This window comes from Atractosteus spatula, chromosome 6 (assembly GCF_055471065.1).
Source record: "Atractosteus spatula isolate fAtrSpa1 chromosome 6, fAtrSpa1.hap1, whole genome shotgun sequence".
Lineage (NCBI taxonomy): Eukaryota > Metazoa > Chordata > Actinopteri > Semionotiformes > Lepisosteidae > Atractosteus > Atractosteus spatula.
In genome coordinates this window covers 10,124,168-10,140,970 of record NC_142711.1, presented here as the reverse complement: position 1 = coordinate 10,140,970, position 16,803 = coordinate 10,124,168, and the positions used below count along the sequence as shown (strand labels likewise).

General features: G+C 36.6%; 1 protein-coding gene across 1 annotated transcript in view; it reads left to right on the top strand.

The window, feature by feature from the left end:
• The window catches only part of LOC148831799 (sodium/potassium-transporting ATPase subunit beta-1-interacting protein 3-like), a 153,593-nt gene extending 139,011 nt beyond the window's left edge, over nucleotides 1-14,582 (top strand). The window contains exons 6-7 of the mRNA XM_088919188.1: nucleotides 4,239-4,323; nucleotides 11,296-14,582. Coding sequence (XP_088775314.1) covers nucleotides 4,239-4,323; nucleotides 11,296-11,305 — 95 coding nt within the window. The 3' untranslated portion in view covers nucleotides 11,306-14,582. The remainder of the gene's footprint in view (nucleotides 1-4,238; nucleotides 4,324-11,295) is intronic.
• Nucleotides 14,583-16,803: the final 2,221 nt, after the last annotated feature.

The window sequence follows — 16,803 nt, the reverse complement described above, 5'->3', positions numbered from 1 at the left end:
GTTCTCCTATGGCTCATAGTTTCCAGGTCAGGATCTTGTTGATACAGAGCTTCTCCGACTTTATTGTGGATGCAATTTCAAGTTTTCTTCCCCTAATGGAAATAGTAGCTAGGCTGTACACCTTTTTTGACGTTCCACAGGCTGGGTGTCACTTGGTGGTAATCTCTGTGTGTTATAATCCTCTCTCTCTTAAACACCAACGTTTCCCCCCAGACCTGCCATGTGACAGCGTTGGTATACTGCCCTATTGGTTGGGTGAGAGTCTTGCAAGAAATGTTAGGTCACTCCTGAAAATGAGCAATAGCCACCAACAAATAGGATATTGCTGCCCCCAAGGGCAGAGGACTGTGTCCCTATGCCAGTGTAGTCCACAGGAGATACAGGGCGGCTGCCTCCTGCTCTCCCTCACCTGCTGGTGAATCTTGTGTAGGAGCTGCCAAACAACTTGAGAGGTTGGGCAGCAGACGGAATCGTCCACTTCAGAATATTTCAAATAAAAAAATCAGTGTTTATGAAATCCTCTCTGTTTGCGTAATCATTAAAGTATGAAGGATTACGGTACTCCTGCAGTACTGATTCTTTTGTTGATTTTGTCCAATTATCTACCATTTTTGTGGTAAGCAAGCACTCATATGCCAGAATAGTTCCTTTACACGATTAGACTGTGTATAACCCAGTCAGCACCTGTATATTAGGCTGTCATGGTAAAGAACACTGCTATGAAAAGCTTTATATTTCATTGGTGAGTTTTTGTGTTTTAGTGTGAGTGTCTAAAGGGTGGACACTCCTCATCAAAGGTTGTTCGCAGACAGACTGAAAAGCAGCCGAACGATTCCTCTGTATATCTGTGTCAAGACTGTAGTTAATGAGATTTAGCATCAAATAAGACGGGTGTAGTGTCTTATTCAGATATCTGAATAAAGTGATACATGTCCAATCTGGCATCGCCTGTGTTTTAAATTTGAATCTGAGATGTATTTAATGTGTGCTGACTAGCAAAATAAAAGATCTTAGATACAATTTTTAATTACACTTTGTACATTTCTTAATTTTATATAAATAATGTAAATAATAGTTTATTCTATATACAATGATTTCAAAATAGTGGGACAGTGAAGTCTAAACTGTGGACTCTTATGATAATTATTTCTCATAAAAAGCATGACTGATAAGTACAACTCATTAGGTGTTTGATTTTTAATAAAGTGAATTAATTTCAACCCTATTTGTTCAATTAAACAAATTGATAGTTTTGAGCCTCTTTATTAGGAAGGATCTAGTGTATGGTGGTCAGGTGTTTGTAGGGTAGTTAGGCACTCATAAAAGAAGAGTGAACATCAATTTGAACATCTTGTTGCATGCAGAAGTCTAATTTTCACCTCAGTGTTTTGAGTCTGTAGACAAAGTGAGAGCCAAATCGATTTCCATTAAAGAAAAGCAGACAGTTTCAAAGCTGAAAGCAGGAACATTTTGCAAACTAACCTCTGCAAAGGACTAACCTCTGTAAGTAGAGGTTAATTGGTTTGTGGGAATGTGGAAGAAGATAACCCGTCTTTGTTGGTTAAATTGACCCTTGAAGAAAAGGCTGGATGAGGTATTTAGATCAATTAGTTACTGAAAGTAAAAACAAATGAACTAAATGGGCCAAAAGGTCATTTGTTGTGTGTATTTCTTGTGTTAATAATAATAATAATAATAATAATTGCTTACACTTAAGCGCTGGACTCTCCACTCAAAGTGCTTTACAGGAAGTGGGGACTCCCCTCCACCACCACCAGTGTGCAGCCCCGACTGGATGATGCGATGGCAGCCATAGTGCGCCAGTACACTCACCACACACCAGCTCTCAGTGGGAAGGAGAGCAGAGTGATGAAGCCAGTTCATAGGTGGTTATTAGGAGGCCATGATTGGTCATGACGGATACCATTGTCAAATCAGTCAAAGCCGGACACTGGCTGTGACATCTATAGGTTATTCATAATGTACAAGGTCACGTGCCATAGTCATCTGTTCATATTTTATTGCTTCAATGGAAATAGTAGCCTTACAGGATTTATTAAGATACGCAAATGGAGATCGGATATTACATCTGCAACACCCTATGGTATTCACTGCCCAGTTCCCTTGGCTTATACTGTAGCCAGACTCAAGGATGGCATTGTTGTATAATTTTCTGCTACAAGTGGACAGTTTGGTTCTTTTGAAAAGGGAGCACCAAAGTTCTAACGTTTCATAATCAAAATGAAACGTTTAAAGAAGCGGTAGGGATTCTAATATTAGCATCCCTAAAGTGTTTTTGACACTTTACAAATTCATTTTGTTGTCTCGTTAGAAAACAAAGTGGTATAAAGAGTGCAATGGTAAATGTTTTATGAACATGACCCCAAGCATTTCCAGTTTTGCTAAAGGCACTTTCCTGTTAGCCAGGCATAAAATTACCAGGTAAAATCAGTACTTGATACAGATATTTTTTTGATGAGATCACTTCAGTTTAGTCCGCTTTAGTAAGGTGGTGCTTGTTAAATGTGTTTTGTAGTTTACATTTTATGTTAATCAGTTGCTGATATATATAGTGATATTTTGGCTTTCTCATACAACTGTACATTGGAAAATATATTTGTTTCTGCCCACACATATCCCTGCATATACAAACATTGCGATTATCACAGCTTTTTCCTCTCTAAAACCGTGACTCGTGGTGGCTTTGACATCTATAAAACAAAATACTTTCATGATACCGGGAAACAAAATGCAGTAGCATAGCATATTCCAACAACAGGTCCTTCCTCGCAAGATACCACTCGATCTATTCAATCTTTTGACCTTGCTCATTCAGTGATAAATTGAATTTTTTTCATCAAAAGACTACAGCTGTATTCACGCTGAGGTTTCATGATATGCTTCATTGCGAGGCTGCGTATCAAGAATTCCAGCTTGGCATGTTCCATTTTACAGTGTTTCTTAATCTCTCAGTATGATATAATGTTTTGAGGAAATGTTGATGAGTCAGAATCTACTCAGGCTTCTGTGCTCGCGCTGATTAGAGCTTGATGGCTCCCGAGTCGAGATTTTTACTTGCGCAGGAGATACAAAATGTACACAAAGACCTGACGTAAGCAGATGAACCCCCAAGATGGGGAAAGAGCAGTCACGCACGATAATCGAAAACGGGAATGGGGGTGAAACTTCATGCTACTACCATTTGTAAGGTGCGCACTTCATAATATAAGGAAAGCAGTTGTGAACTGCAGTTCTCGCCTGGCATGGAAGTTTTACTAGAGAGTACTGGGAAGTGGATTTAATTATGTGGTTTTGCAGGAAATATTTGAGGATAGGCCGTACGTATTCAGTGGGTTTCATGTCTAGGGCCTGGTCAGGTAATAGATTGAGAGTTTTGCACTTCAGTTTAGTTCAGTTTACCAATTTCCATAACGGTGCTCCCTATTTTTATCAGATGACTATTTTGGTGTAGACAGGCAGACATCCCTCTGGATGTTTTGGCCAGGGGATACAGCTTCATTGTGTATGAAGACATGTGACTCTGCTGTGTCCCATAACGCATCGCTCTTCAAAGACTGTCAAGGTCTGGACAGGAAGGCTACTGAGCTATCCTTGATGAGTTAAAGCACCTTGGTATATTTTCTTCACAGGAATCTGTCGCAGAGATATTGTTCAAAGTGCGCTGAAATTATTCACTCTGTGTGAAAGAGGTCGTGTCCTTGCATGTAAGGCAAAGGGCAGAAATGGTCTATACCCTGTTGGTATTTTGTCAGTGCCCCAGTGCCTATTTTCCTGCTGTTTATGATGTCTCTGTAGGCTTGTAGTCTATTTAAATGCTTCCTGTTTTCTATCTGTGCATTTAAGACTGGCTCTACCTCTGGGGATAAACCTTGGCGTGGGCTTATGAGGTAGAAATGTTCCCATAGTTTTAGTTGTCATTTTAGTTTAGCTGCCAGAGATGCAAAAAATGGATTTGGCAGCTGGAATAAAATAGCACATGAAAAACAAGGTACTGTGCACAAAATGAGAAAATGGGTAAAAATGAATCAACATACCTTTGTTTTGTTTACGTAACATCGTCAGGAAATTATCATTCTCTTTAAAGTTGTTTCTAGCCAAGATTTAGAGATGTACTGCACGCTGTTTTTGTTAATTGCATTCCACATTTGTGTTTTTTTCATGTGTAATGATTTGTTTTGCCCATAATTCTCATGATTATGGTTATGTTGTGATTTCAGTTGATTTTATAGGTGGCCGTGATTCGTACACCTACCACTCCTCACTCCAGAAATCTTCTCATGTCCAATTAAAACCGGTTTATCTGTAAGTAAAGGAAATGCGTCATCCTCCTTCATTCTAACCGGACTAAAGAACTAACTGTATGTTGAAGCGGTTGCTGTGGATACTACAACTAACTACTGCCTAACTTCTTACTAACAGTGAAGGTGCTGTTCCTGCAAGATGTAAATTGTAATTGAGTAAGAGTTTTGAAGCAATTATAGCTTCTTATTTTAAATGTAAATTCATTCAGACCTTTTTGTGTGTGTGAGGCATTACGTTAGACATTGTAATTAGTTGTTAGTGAGTAGGACAGACACCTAGGTTAAGAGTAGCAAATTAAGCAGTTAATCAAACGTAAGAGAGAAAGGCCACTAGGCGGTATTGACACATGCTTTACAATTCCACCACAAGGTAAGTGGGTAGGAAGAGAAATAACTCTTTTACTGTAAACATTTCAGTTTTTGTTGTTGATCCTCCTTTGCTGTTTTAACTTTGTCCTATAATAATGTCTGAACTTTAAATCATATTGTGCTTTATTTATTTATAATTTGAAAATGAAGTAAAATGAGGTGTTATATCTCTTATAAACTTTCTTAATTGTACTGTGAAAACATGTCATTGAATGCGTGTACTGTAGATCTTTATTAAATATAAATGTTGATCGTATAATTGTTTTATTTTGAATGTAGTATAATTGAACACAGTAGCAATATTTTCATTTGCTTGTATACAGTATACCTTATAAGGATATATGTACACATAGGAACGTAGTGAATGTTACAATCAAGAGGTGGCCATTCTGCCAGTCTGTTTGCTGGTAGCTAGTGTAATTCTAACAAGAATCTCGTCCACCTGTTTCTTGAGAGAAGCCAGTTCAGCAACAAGGCTTATACGTACACAAATATATACAGTATATATACATGAGTGAGATATGATACCAGTCTTTGTGGTAATCCTCTACCTGAATATTCTGAACATTCTGAGCATTTTACAAAGTTATAAGTTCTGTGTCTCATTATTGTGAAGAATGCAAATGTGATCAGGCAGGGAAATTATCTAAAAAGCAAAAATGCTGCTTTCTTCTCCCCAGCAAAGAATAGAAGAAAGGTTAAATAAAACAAGATGAGACCACTGGGTCCATCTATGATCACACTTCTAAATCTTCTGCTATTTCCTTGCTTCCAAGGAACCCTCCATTACTGCAGACATGTCATTCTGTACTGTTTGGTTTGCAATCCAACCCTGAACAATTTATTAAATAATTAACTTTGTATTATTGTTAAATGTAATCATTGGGAACATTCCTGCAAGTGCATGCAAATGTGATGGACATTCCAATTAAAATTGCACAAAACCGTGCAAAACATTTTTATACACGAGTGAATAGATGATAAAACATTATAAAGACATTCCTTCAACAAACTGCCTATTAATATATTTTTAGAAATGTTTAGTGTATGTTAATACTGCCACTAATCCCAGCCTCTAGAAACCACTGAAGAGCTTTTGAGGTTAAGTGCAAACTCTCCACATACACTGAAATAAACAAAAACTTTGTGGGAAAAACCAGGTGAGCTGCAAAAAGTGGATTTGACAGTTCTTTCCTACTTTTTATAGTTATGGCTGCAACTGGTCAAAAATAGACTGTTTTGCTGTCTGACTTTCTGAATGTGAATTGGAGAAACCAGTGGTGCAGTGACCTGTCTAACAAATTTAGCAGGTGCAATATATTTCTAATTTGGGCGCAGCCTATTAATCCTTGTATGAGAAAGGTAGTGTGTTAATTTTTTTAACTGGACTTGCTGTTAGACTATGCACTTGTCATTGTTTTTTAAATGTTATGTAAAAACGATTGATAATGTATGCATGCATAGTCATTTTATGAGATTTGTTTTTTAAAACGTTAGTGCCACACTTGATCATGTAAAAGAAAGTAAATCAAGTTAGTGGTGAGGGTTGATTAATGCCAGGATTTGAGATGGGGAAAAAAAACATTACTTTTTCAGGATTTAAGTACATTTGACAGGGCCTAAAGTGTATTTTCATAAAGTCAAACATAAGGCAGGCCCATTGAATGATGGGTTAAAAACTAATACAGGTTTATTAATGCAGGAGCTGTATTCTGCATCTAACCCTGTGGCTGTTTCTGAGCAGTTAACATTTTTCTCTGCAGAAGACTAAATGAAAGTGCATTGTGTAGAGTGAGGCGAGTGCTATGCTGAGACCTTTGTGGCCTGTTGGATTATTGCCAAAATCCACACAGCATATTTACACATTACGGCAAGTGCAGTCTGTGAATAGTGTACAAAACACTGTGGCTTTTTCTTTCAGTAAACACTACTTTCTATATTAAAAGGAACAGAAAAAGGGATTGCACACAATTTGGGTACTTTATGGTGAAGGTTAGAGAATAATAGTGAAGAATAATAATCCTTCCACTTACTGTATGTAGTGCTTTTCTGGACTCTCCACTCAAAGCACTTTACAGGTAATGGGGACTCCCCTCCACCACCACCAGTGCACAGCCCCACCTGGATGATGTGGTGGCAGCCATATTGCTCCAGTACGCTCACTACACATCAGCTCTCAGTGGGGAGGAGAACAGATGATGACGCCAATTCAGAGATGAGGATTAGTAGGAGGCCATGACTGATAACGGCCAGGGGGAAATTTGGCTGGGATACTAGGGTAACACCCCTACACTTTTCGAGAAATGCCACAGAGAGTCAGGACCTTGGTTTTACATCTCATCTGAAGGGCGGCACATTTCTTTACACTATAGTGTTCAGTGTCAGAATAACAAAGCTTCAAGGTTCAACAGAAATGTAACTGTGCACACTCTGTACCATTTGCCTAATACTGCACATGGCAAAGAAGGAAAAAAGTAAGTTTTGAGACCAAGAAGGATCTCCTTTTCAGTCTTGAAATGCTTACTGCCCTCCTCGGCTGAGTGCAGTAATACAATTACAGTACTAAACTTTAGTACTACAGTACAAAGCATTCAGTTACTTTTCTGATCTGCCTGCTCTTTTAGAGCACGCTACCCTAATTTCTGCAGTGTAATGGGAGAAGCTTATTTAAAATTTTATCACTCATCCTTAAGTGGTAATGTTCCATTTTCAACATGGTTTTTGTCCCAGTTTCCACCAGATTGGAAATGCATCCCAAATGTTCTGCGCTAACCTACTGTTTTTATGGTTTCTAAGTGTCAAAGATCATCATGAAGCATGAGCTAATTAAACTTGCAGAGGCTTCATTGTGGTCAAAACTTTAGAAAAGATAAATTAGTAGCCTTGAAGCACAAAGCGACAAATCTTACAACTATTTGTAAAAGAAGTACCCTTAGAGGAAAAACAACAACAAACCTTTCAGCTTGTTTCAGACTGAAGTGGGTTTTCTGCTTCTCTCTGTCTGTTTCTGATCTATGTGATCTGTAATATCTCTTCTGGTTTGGGATTTAATTTTTCCTTGTGCAATTCTCATAGCAGTTTTAAAAGACAGAGATTTGATAGCTTTGTTGAAATTCATATAAATGGGTGCTGGATTTCAGTGCTGCATGCTTCTGATCTGGATTAAGATCAAAATTGATTTTATCAGTTCTGATGCAAGTGCATGGAGCAAAACATTCAGATGTCACTTTGTTTTCAACAGTCATACCCCAGTCCCTGCATGTAAAAAGATGGAGACATCCATGTTGGCTTCTGTAATGTGGTTAATTTTCAAGAATACACGGCTAGGATGCTCTAGCCCCAACTTCAAAAGAGCCGGGATTTGCTTAATTTTCACAAGACGGGCCAATGGTCGCTGCACCTTTTCCAGCCTTCAGATTAGTACCTCTTAATACCCTTAATCTTGATCTTCCATTAGCAAAATCACTTCCCAGCTTATTATACCACACACGAACAGAGAAACAAATCGTCAAAGACTGATGATGTTGCTGAGAATGATGGTTAAACATATTTTGTGTCAGAAAGAAGGCTATTGGGAAGGCAGATACAAATATTTTATAGCCAGAATTGTTTCATTTCTTTCTGAAAAAATAAAATGCGCCACATAATGGGAACTCTCACTTTTAAACTGCAGGAAGTTGATTGAAGATCATTCTTTCATGGTATAAATATTTGTTTATTTCGCTTCCCTGAATACATGCGGATGACATTAATATGATCTGAGGACATCATAAAAAAAAAGAACAGGGCTTCCAAAAGCCTTTTTAATAAAGCATTCAAAATTGAAGTGCAGAGATGTACAAATCAATAACAGGGATTTCTTAATAAAATTGACATTTGACATTTTCTCGTAATAGCATGTTCTGAACATTGTGGTTGTGTAGAATGTAATGAATATACTTACTAAGTTACTGTATAGTTACTAGTAAATTCCATGATTTTTTCAAACAATAAACCAGATATAAATTAAATATATATATATCTTATGTTTTTATTTTGAATGTACAATGTAATGTAAAGGTTTATTTCTATATATGAACTATGTTTTCAATTTTTAAATCTTACCCTTTAAATTTCTCTGCTTTTCAGGTTCACACTAGATTGACAGGTGTGACATTTTCTAGTATATGAGTGCCTTCGGTCAGCTCAAGCATAGCAGAAAAATTCTGTCCCCCTCATAATGTCTTATCTACTGAGTAGTATTTCATTGTTGAGGTCGATGAAAATACTTCAATATTTTCTAGATGTGACAAAACCTATTTTTGTGTTACTACAATTTCCACCCTTTTTCATTTCTCCTTTGCTAGGAAAACATGTTCTGCTACAAGAGCTCTTAACCAATACATTAGGGATGATATTTTGTCTGTGTATCATCAGTGAACAGTATTACAGAAACTGAACTGTCTGAATTTCTTTTCTTCCAGCTCAGCTGCTTATTTTTAGACTGTGTCTCAGGTTAAAATACCGTGCCCTCCAGATGTATTGGGACAGCAAAGTCAAAAGTGCCTATTTTCGGTTTACAGGCAAGCACTTTGTATTTGTGGTGATGAAATTATGATCTCGTGATCATATTAATATGAATCATAAAATTGGGTGCCCAAACTTTTGCACATGCCACATTAACTGTTTTATTTTTTTCAGTCTGTTAAATTTAGCAAATTAATAGGGAAGGGTGTCAGCACACAGCAGGAAATACAAAAATGTGTAATAGTAATCCCTCACTATAAGACCAACTGCTATACGAGGTTTCATTTATACTCTAGTAATTCCTACTTGTTTTTTTTCATTTAATGAAAAGTTATTAGCATTGTTGTCTTTCTCACATCTAGTTGGATGAAGAATTTACTTTTTTATTCTTTATTGCATAAGAACTTTTTTATAATAAAGGCTTATGTGTTAAATGCATATAGTACAGTACCTATATGCATTTAAAGAGAAGAAAAATGCAAAGTTTCGGCTGTGGAGCCTTCTTCACACCTGAAGAAGGCCCACAGCCGGAACGTTGTTTCTTTTCTTCTCTTTTCAGCATGGAATAAACCTTGACTTGTTCCTTTGCAGCTACCTACTGTACTTGAATTACCTTGTTTATGCATTTGCTAACGACTGTAACAATGTACTATACAGTACAGTAAATGAGCAGGAATGGTGGCATTCTCCCTATGTATTATTTATGCATTGGCTTATGACTTTAGGCATGTTACTCAATTAACCAGGAATAAGTACCATTCCATACCATACTAAGGTAAAACGTGGGTGTTTGAGGGAACGTTTTTGAGTTCTGGGACCAATTGGAGATTGCAACACAGGAATTAATGGGAATTTAATTTCCCTTATATAAGTTTTTGCTTTACGAGCAGTTTTCCAGGAAAGAATCAAGCTTGTGTAATGAGGGGTTACCGTATATAAGATCTGCTGATGAGCTCTTTGGTAATTGTCATGCTGCATGACATGAGAGTGTTTTGTTCCTCTCCATCACTGGGTGGTATAGCAACACTTCAGCCCAGGACAAGAAACAGACGGAGAGAGTAGTGTATAGCTTCTATAAAATTCCCTCTGTGGACTCATTCTATTTCTCTAGACTGAAGCGTAAAGCTTTAAAGATTCTCACTGCCTCTTCCCACCCTGCCCAACCTTTGTTCACTTTCCTCCCCTCTGCTAAGTGCTTAGGTCTATCAAAACAGGCACTAATAGGTTTGGTATCTACCTGGAAGTTGTGAGATGTATGAACTCAGTACTTTCATTTTTAAATGTTCGCATGGCTCACTGTTATTTCATTTCATCTGGTCTCACTGCTATATATGTTATTACTGGTGTGCGTTTAGGTTGGTATGTGAAAATGTGTGGGGTGGATGCTGTCAATTATTGGCTCTGTGTGGTGTATTTGTATTGTATGTCTTTTAATTGCTTGCACTCACCAAACCAAATTCCATACAATGAGGTATTGAGCTTTTACTTGCATGGAGAAGTGCTACCCATTACGTGGGGAAGCATTTCCTTCTACATTTGCAGACAAAATGTTTCTGTAAACTTCAGAATTCATTCTGCTACTTGTTTGGCTATCGTGCCATCAATAGGTACATAATCCAGAAGAATGAGGGAACCGGGCCCATACTGAGGATGAAAATACTCTACCTCTGCCATGCTTCACAGATGTAGTGGTGCATCTGAAGTTTCTCTCTTTCTGTACACTTTGAGCTTTCAATCACTTTGATAAAGGTTTTTCTCGGACTCGCCTGTCCACACGATTAGTTTCAAAACTCTCTTGGCTCATCTCTGTACTTCTAAGCCAATTCCGAAACCTTGTAGAGATGTACAGGAAACTGTACCTCTCATCTTTATTGATATTGTAATTCATTGTGGCTCCAGAATGAATACTTAAAGAACCACTGCCCCACACCTGTTGGAGGACATTGTATGATATCTTAAGCAGTGGACCATTTTGTTATATATTAAGTGTTTGGCAATCTAAACCCAATAAGAAAAAAATCAGCCCTTTCAATCACACAGGCACATTGCGATGAGGTGATTTATCATTAACACTTGTCCTTCCTTTTATCTCTGACAGGTCGAACTAAATGACAAACAGCAACTGGTTTTAACCGAAGGAGCTACTTTAAGAAGAAAGGCCACTGTGTGATTCACAGCTCTCTGAAGAGAGGTGGAGTCTGGAAGGGTGTCTGGAATGTGCTGTTTGTGCATGGCTGTGGCTATGAGATGTGTTTTGCTGTGAGTTTGTGTGTGTGTGGGCAGGGACTTACACACTGTCAACTTTTGACCAAATTGATTACTAGGATCCATACTGTATGTAGACCAACAGATTGAATTCATTTTTGGTGATCTGTGAATTGTGTTCTTAAGCATGACAACTGTACTGGGACACCGGTGATATGAAATGCAATGTTTTGTCTGCTTGTTTTATGCACAAGACATGAATTAATATAGGTACGTTACTGGTGTGATCTCAACGCCCAGTTCCCGTCTCCTGGCAGCCATTCCACACCGGTCTAAACTCTAAATTGCTAGAAAACATTATTACACCTTTTAAAATCTTTTATGGAAGTTCTGCAGTCCTGAACTTTTTTTTTTATATGGGTTAAATGTCACTATGTGTGTGATAGATTTTTTAAAAAAATTTTAAAGGGTGCAATTTTTATGTAATGTTCTTACGTTTTCTCAATTTTCCATTCTGTGATTTTTTAAATGCTATTCCGTTCTAAAATTCATTGTTTACAAAGAGCTGAAATTCCTAATTTTAACATAAACTCCCACGGGACATGTGAATCAAAATGACAGTAACATCTCGTCTTGTGTAAATATTCTGTAAAACTTCAAAGATGCTCAGCATTGCTAATTATATTTATAGGTCAAAAAGTGTTTGAGACAAAGACAAGAACTCATTCTGCATATAAAAGACTTAGTTAAGACCTCCATATGTTCATGCTTTCTTTTTTAATATTTCCCCAAGATCTGCTCAATGTCACATTATGTATGTTGCCATGCATAAAATTATAACCATATACAAGATCAGTTTTTGTTCATACATAATGCCCCTTGATTCAACTACCATCTACATTTAAATATTTTAATTAAGCTACATTATTTACCCTGAATTCCTTTTATCTGTTATTGTGAATAGGATTTACACAGAGGAAAGTTGTATATTATGTACCTCTAATGTAAATCATAAGTAAAACTTCTAAAAAATAAGCACACCATTAAGTAGTCTCTGAAACATCTAATGAGAAGCTCATTTTTAAAAAAATTCCGTCCATAACTGGCCATATGGTTTTCTCTTTTATTTTACTATATTGGCACTGAATTCACTATCCTAGTACAAGTATTAAGTTAGCTGGTCAGAGAAAAATATTTTTTTCCATCATTCCCACTATAACGTAACCTACTCGCTTTTTTTCCTTATTATACAGTACATGATCTTAAGAGAGAATTTTATTTTAAAAAGTATACAAAATAATAGATTGCTAAAAATCATACATCATAAATAGAAACCTCCATATGTATTCGTTTTTAAAATGCAGAAAAATGAACTCATCTGACACTTGTAAAATTCTAGCTTTGCTATTGGGTTCCGATTAACTTGCTAACTTCCGAAACGCAAAACTACCACCTGACGCGGAGCTCATTTGCTTACATCTTATTGTTCTTTCAGCAGCTCCTTTTAAATGTCCTTTCTTCACATGAATAAAATCCATTAAGATGCGTTAATGTATTTCTTAGTTTTAGAATTTAACTTTGAGTCTCTCTGTTTCTTTATTTTATCCACTAAGTTTTTTTTTAGGCAGTTAACATTTACTACCTTTTACAAATAACCATTCTCAGGCTGTACATTCTTCATATTAATACTAGTGCCTTCTTAAAAATCTGTAACTTCTTTTATCACTGACTAGGTTGTGTAGTTTTCATTTGAGGCTCCATATCGAAAATAACTGCACGTTTTTGTTTTCTTCAGTGTAAATGAAAACTGGAGACGAGGTTTAAGACAGACTTTATCACCCTCTGCTGGACAGCAGAAAAAGTGAATGGTGGTTTAGAAACTGTTCTATTTTCTTTCAATGTTTAAACTTGTTTAGTGGTAGCCAAATAGGACAGAAATTCACATTGGTGCTGTATTTTGTTAGTGTAGTCTTCAGAACCTAAATTAAATTTAAACCAGCCGTCCTATCTGATTTTTTTTACAGGTGATACCTCAGATAGGCCACCGAGACCAGTCAGCAGTATTCCACAGTTTGTGGTCTTGTTGAAACAGATCAATAAATGACTTGATAATATTATAGATTCCACTGTGGCACCTCACAGAGCGCTAAAACAGGCTTTTAAATATAGTACGTGTGTTAGTCCTGTCATGTTAATCAGATTTTCAGAAAAGAAATGTTAACACTTCTGCGATGGACTAGTGTCCCATCTAGGGTGTATCCCGCCTTGCAGTCTTTACACTGGAGTCCCATTCCCCAGCGTCCCTGTACTGGATAAAGCAGCTTAGAAAATGGATGGATGTTAACACTAACACTTAAAGGCAGTTTTAAAAAGGTAGCAGAAAATTTCACAGCATGTAACTTTCCATTTCAACTCGTATACTAATGACAAAACTTTTTAACTTGCAGGATAAATGAAGCATTTTACAGTTCTTTTGCAACACGCTTTCAACTATACAATTCATAAGGATTTTAAGGCAAGTCATGGCTCTTCTTTGATGATTCTTTAACATCTACTTCATGAAAATCTTTGTAAAGGTCAAATAGGCTCCAATAAGTATAAGGCTCTTCTACTGCAAGACTTAGAAAATGAAACTTTCAGTAACTAAAGAATGCACAGTATTTTGTATGCTTCTCAAAACACTTCAAGACACAAAAGAGCATTAGGCAGTTAGTGTTGGTACATTATAATATTTTGTTCTAAGGTCAGCTACTGTAACAGGACAGGTACTAACTACATGTTCTGCATATCACGGTTTTGAAAGTGTTAGCTCTATTTTTATTTTTTAAGTTCCTCTACATGTACTAATATGTCATGCTTTGCCAACACTGCCAGCTTGAGACAGGCTGCAATAAACTAATTCTTATCTTTTTGAAAAAAACCCGAAATACACTATTTCTGGCTTTGTATGTGTGACAGTCTGTGGATATTTTTATTGTATGTAGAACAGTAGAACCATTTTGCACATTTAATTTCTACCTTGTAAATATTTTACACATTCTTATGTGACAAGTGTTACAAATAAGAACACTATGTACATTTTTTTTCAGGCAATGGTAGACCAGTTTGGGGTACTGTGTACAAATTAGTGTTAATAACAAGAATTTCTTGTCAATTATTAATAAACTGTAAATTGGAGTAGTTTAACTGTGTCTGCGAGTTCATTAATGAGTGTTATTCTCTAAAGTTCAAATGTCTTAGTTTTAAATGTTAACTAAGATGCTTTCATAGTTATCTGGTGAAATTTTCAGAAAAGAAAAACCTACCACACCATAAAAGCCTCTGATGGTTTCTTTGATTAAACTTCTTCTTCAAAGGAGTTCTCAGAGATTCTAATCTGAAAGTATCTGAAATGCTGTTAGATATTTGTAAAATGTTAAGCAAAACGTTTCCTTTTGCTGCAGAACAACAGTGTGGTTAGGATGTTATCATCAGAGACTAATGTGTCTTTCATTGAAATACCATTTCATGACAAGAAAATGCCCGTGCAGTAATTATTACTAATTATTATCAAACACACTGATCAGACTGTCTTATCAAATTTCCCATTCATTTTAAACCTGCAGTTTATTCCTACGTGTTTCTTTGGTTGTACTGTTGGTGAACTCTCTTGGGCTGCACAAAGACCAAAAAACAACTGTGAAAGCTGTTCAGACTGGTTCATCTTTGAGTAATTACATTGATTTATTGACACAGTTATCCCCAAGTAAAAATGTACAACTCATTTTATCTTCACAAATGTGTATATATATTTAGTGGACTACTCTCATGTAATTCCTAAATCTGTGTACCTCGTATGTAAATGATATATGCCATCTAGAGGCTAAGTATTATAACTGAATTATTTAATCATGGATAAGATAATCTCCAGTAGTAATAATGAAGGAGCAATTTTATTCATTTGTGTATATGGCCACAGCCAAATCTTAAAGAGCAAAGAAAATTTCACACTTTTTTTCAATTTAAGATGAAGTAATAGCACATTTCTAAAGAAAAAATGGTGTCACCTCCATTTTGATCCTGCTAAAGATGAACAATAAAAGTTGCATCAAAAAATCAACAGGTGCTATATTGTAATTTATCAACAAGCGGAATATATTTTACTTTATTAATGATCAAATGAAATCAACCAAAAGTGCAAGTATATAGACTGAATTTGGCCATTGCAAAATGTTGGTTTTGTGGCCCATCAACCTCTTCTTTACAGTGATGTGAAGAAGAAACCACACCCTCTTAGGATTCTATGGTTTTACATATTAAGAAAAAATCTGACCTTCACTTAGTTCTCACAAAGTACTAGCAGTAGATACATCTAACCTCATGTGATAAATAACACAGAATTACGTTATAATAAAACACACTTTATTATTTAAGCAAAAAAAAAAGCCAACATTCAGAAGCCTTGAGCAAAAAAAAAAGTAAAAGCACCCTTACTGCTTCCATATCCATTAAGAAGATAATTGGAACCTGGTGCTGTTAAACGGGCACATAATTAGTTGATAATCAGGAAGGAGTCTGTGTATAGAATCGGAAATACTGTCAGTTTGGACTGGAACAGTCAGCTTTGTGGTAACATATCATGGCTAGGTCAAAAGATATCCATGACCATCTCAGCAAAATAATTGTTGCTGCTCATTAGTTTGGGAAGGGTTACAAAGCTATTTCCAAACAATATGAAGTCCATCATTCCACAGTGAGAAAGAGAATTTACAAGGGAGACAAAATTCAAGACGGTTGCCAGCCTACTCAGGAGTGGGTGTCCCAGCACATTCACCCCCACGGTCTGACAGTAGGATACTCCAGGGATCTCCAAGCCTCAGTCAAAAAGGTAAACATTTTGAGGTCATGATTCTACCATGAGCAAAAGATTGAACAATAATGGCTTTTGTGGATGTGTAGACAGGCGAAAAACCCTTCTCTCAAAAAAGAATGTTGCTGCATGGCTTAGGTTCACCTGAATGAACCACAAGACCATCTGTCAAGCAGGGGTGATAATTTGGGCCTCGTTTGCGGCCACAGGACCTGGACGCCTCGCAATCATTGAGGCCAGCATGAATCCCTCTCTATACCAGCATGTTTGGTTTATATAAAATGTAGGAATTCCTATGTTTTATTCATGTAAAAAGGAGATGCTAATGACTGTAGGCAAGTTACAGAAATAATTAACTAGGACAGTTATTGTTTTCTTAATTGGGCACCATTCTATTCAGTATCAAGCCGAAGTTTGGGAGTCTGAGGGAACAATTCTGAGTTCTGGAACCAATAGGAGATTATAACACTGGGAGTAATAATTTGATAGATTAAGTTGTGTTAAAAGAACACTAAAAACTTTTGCAAAACAAATGTCAAACAACAAATCAAA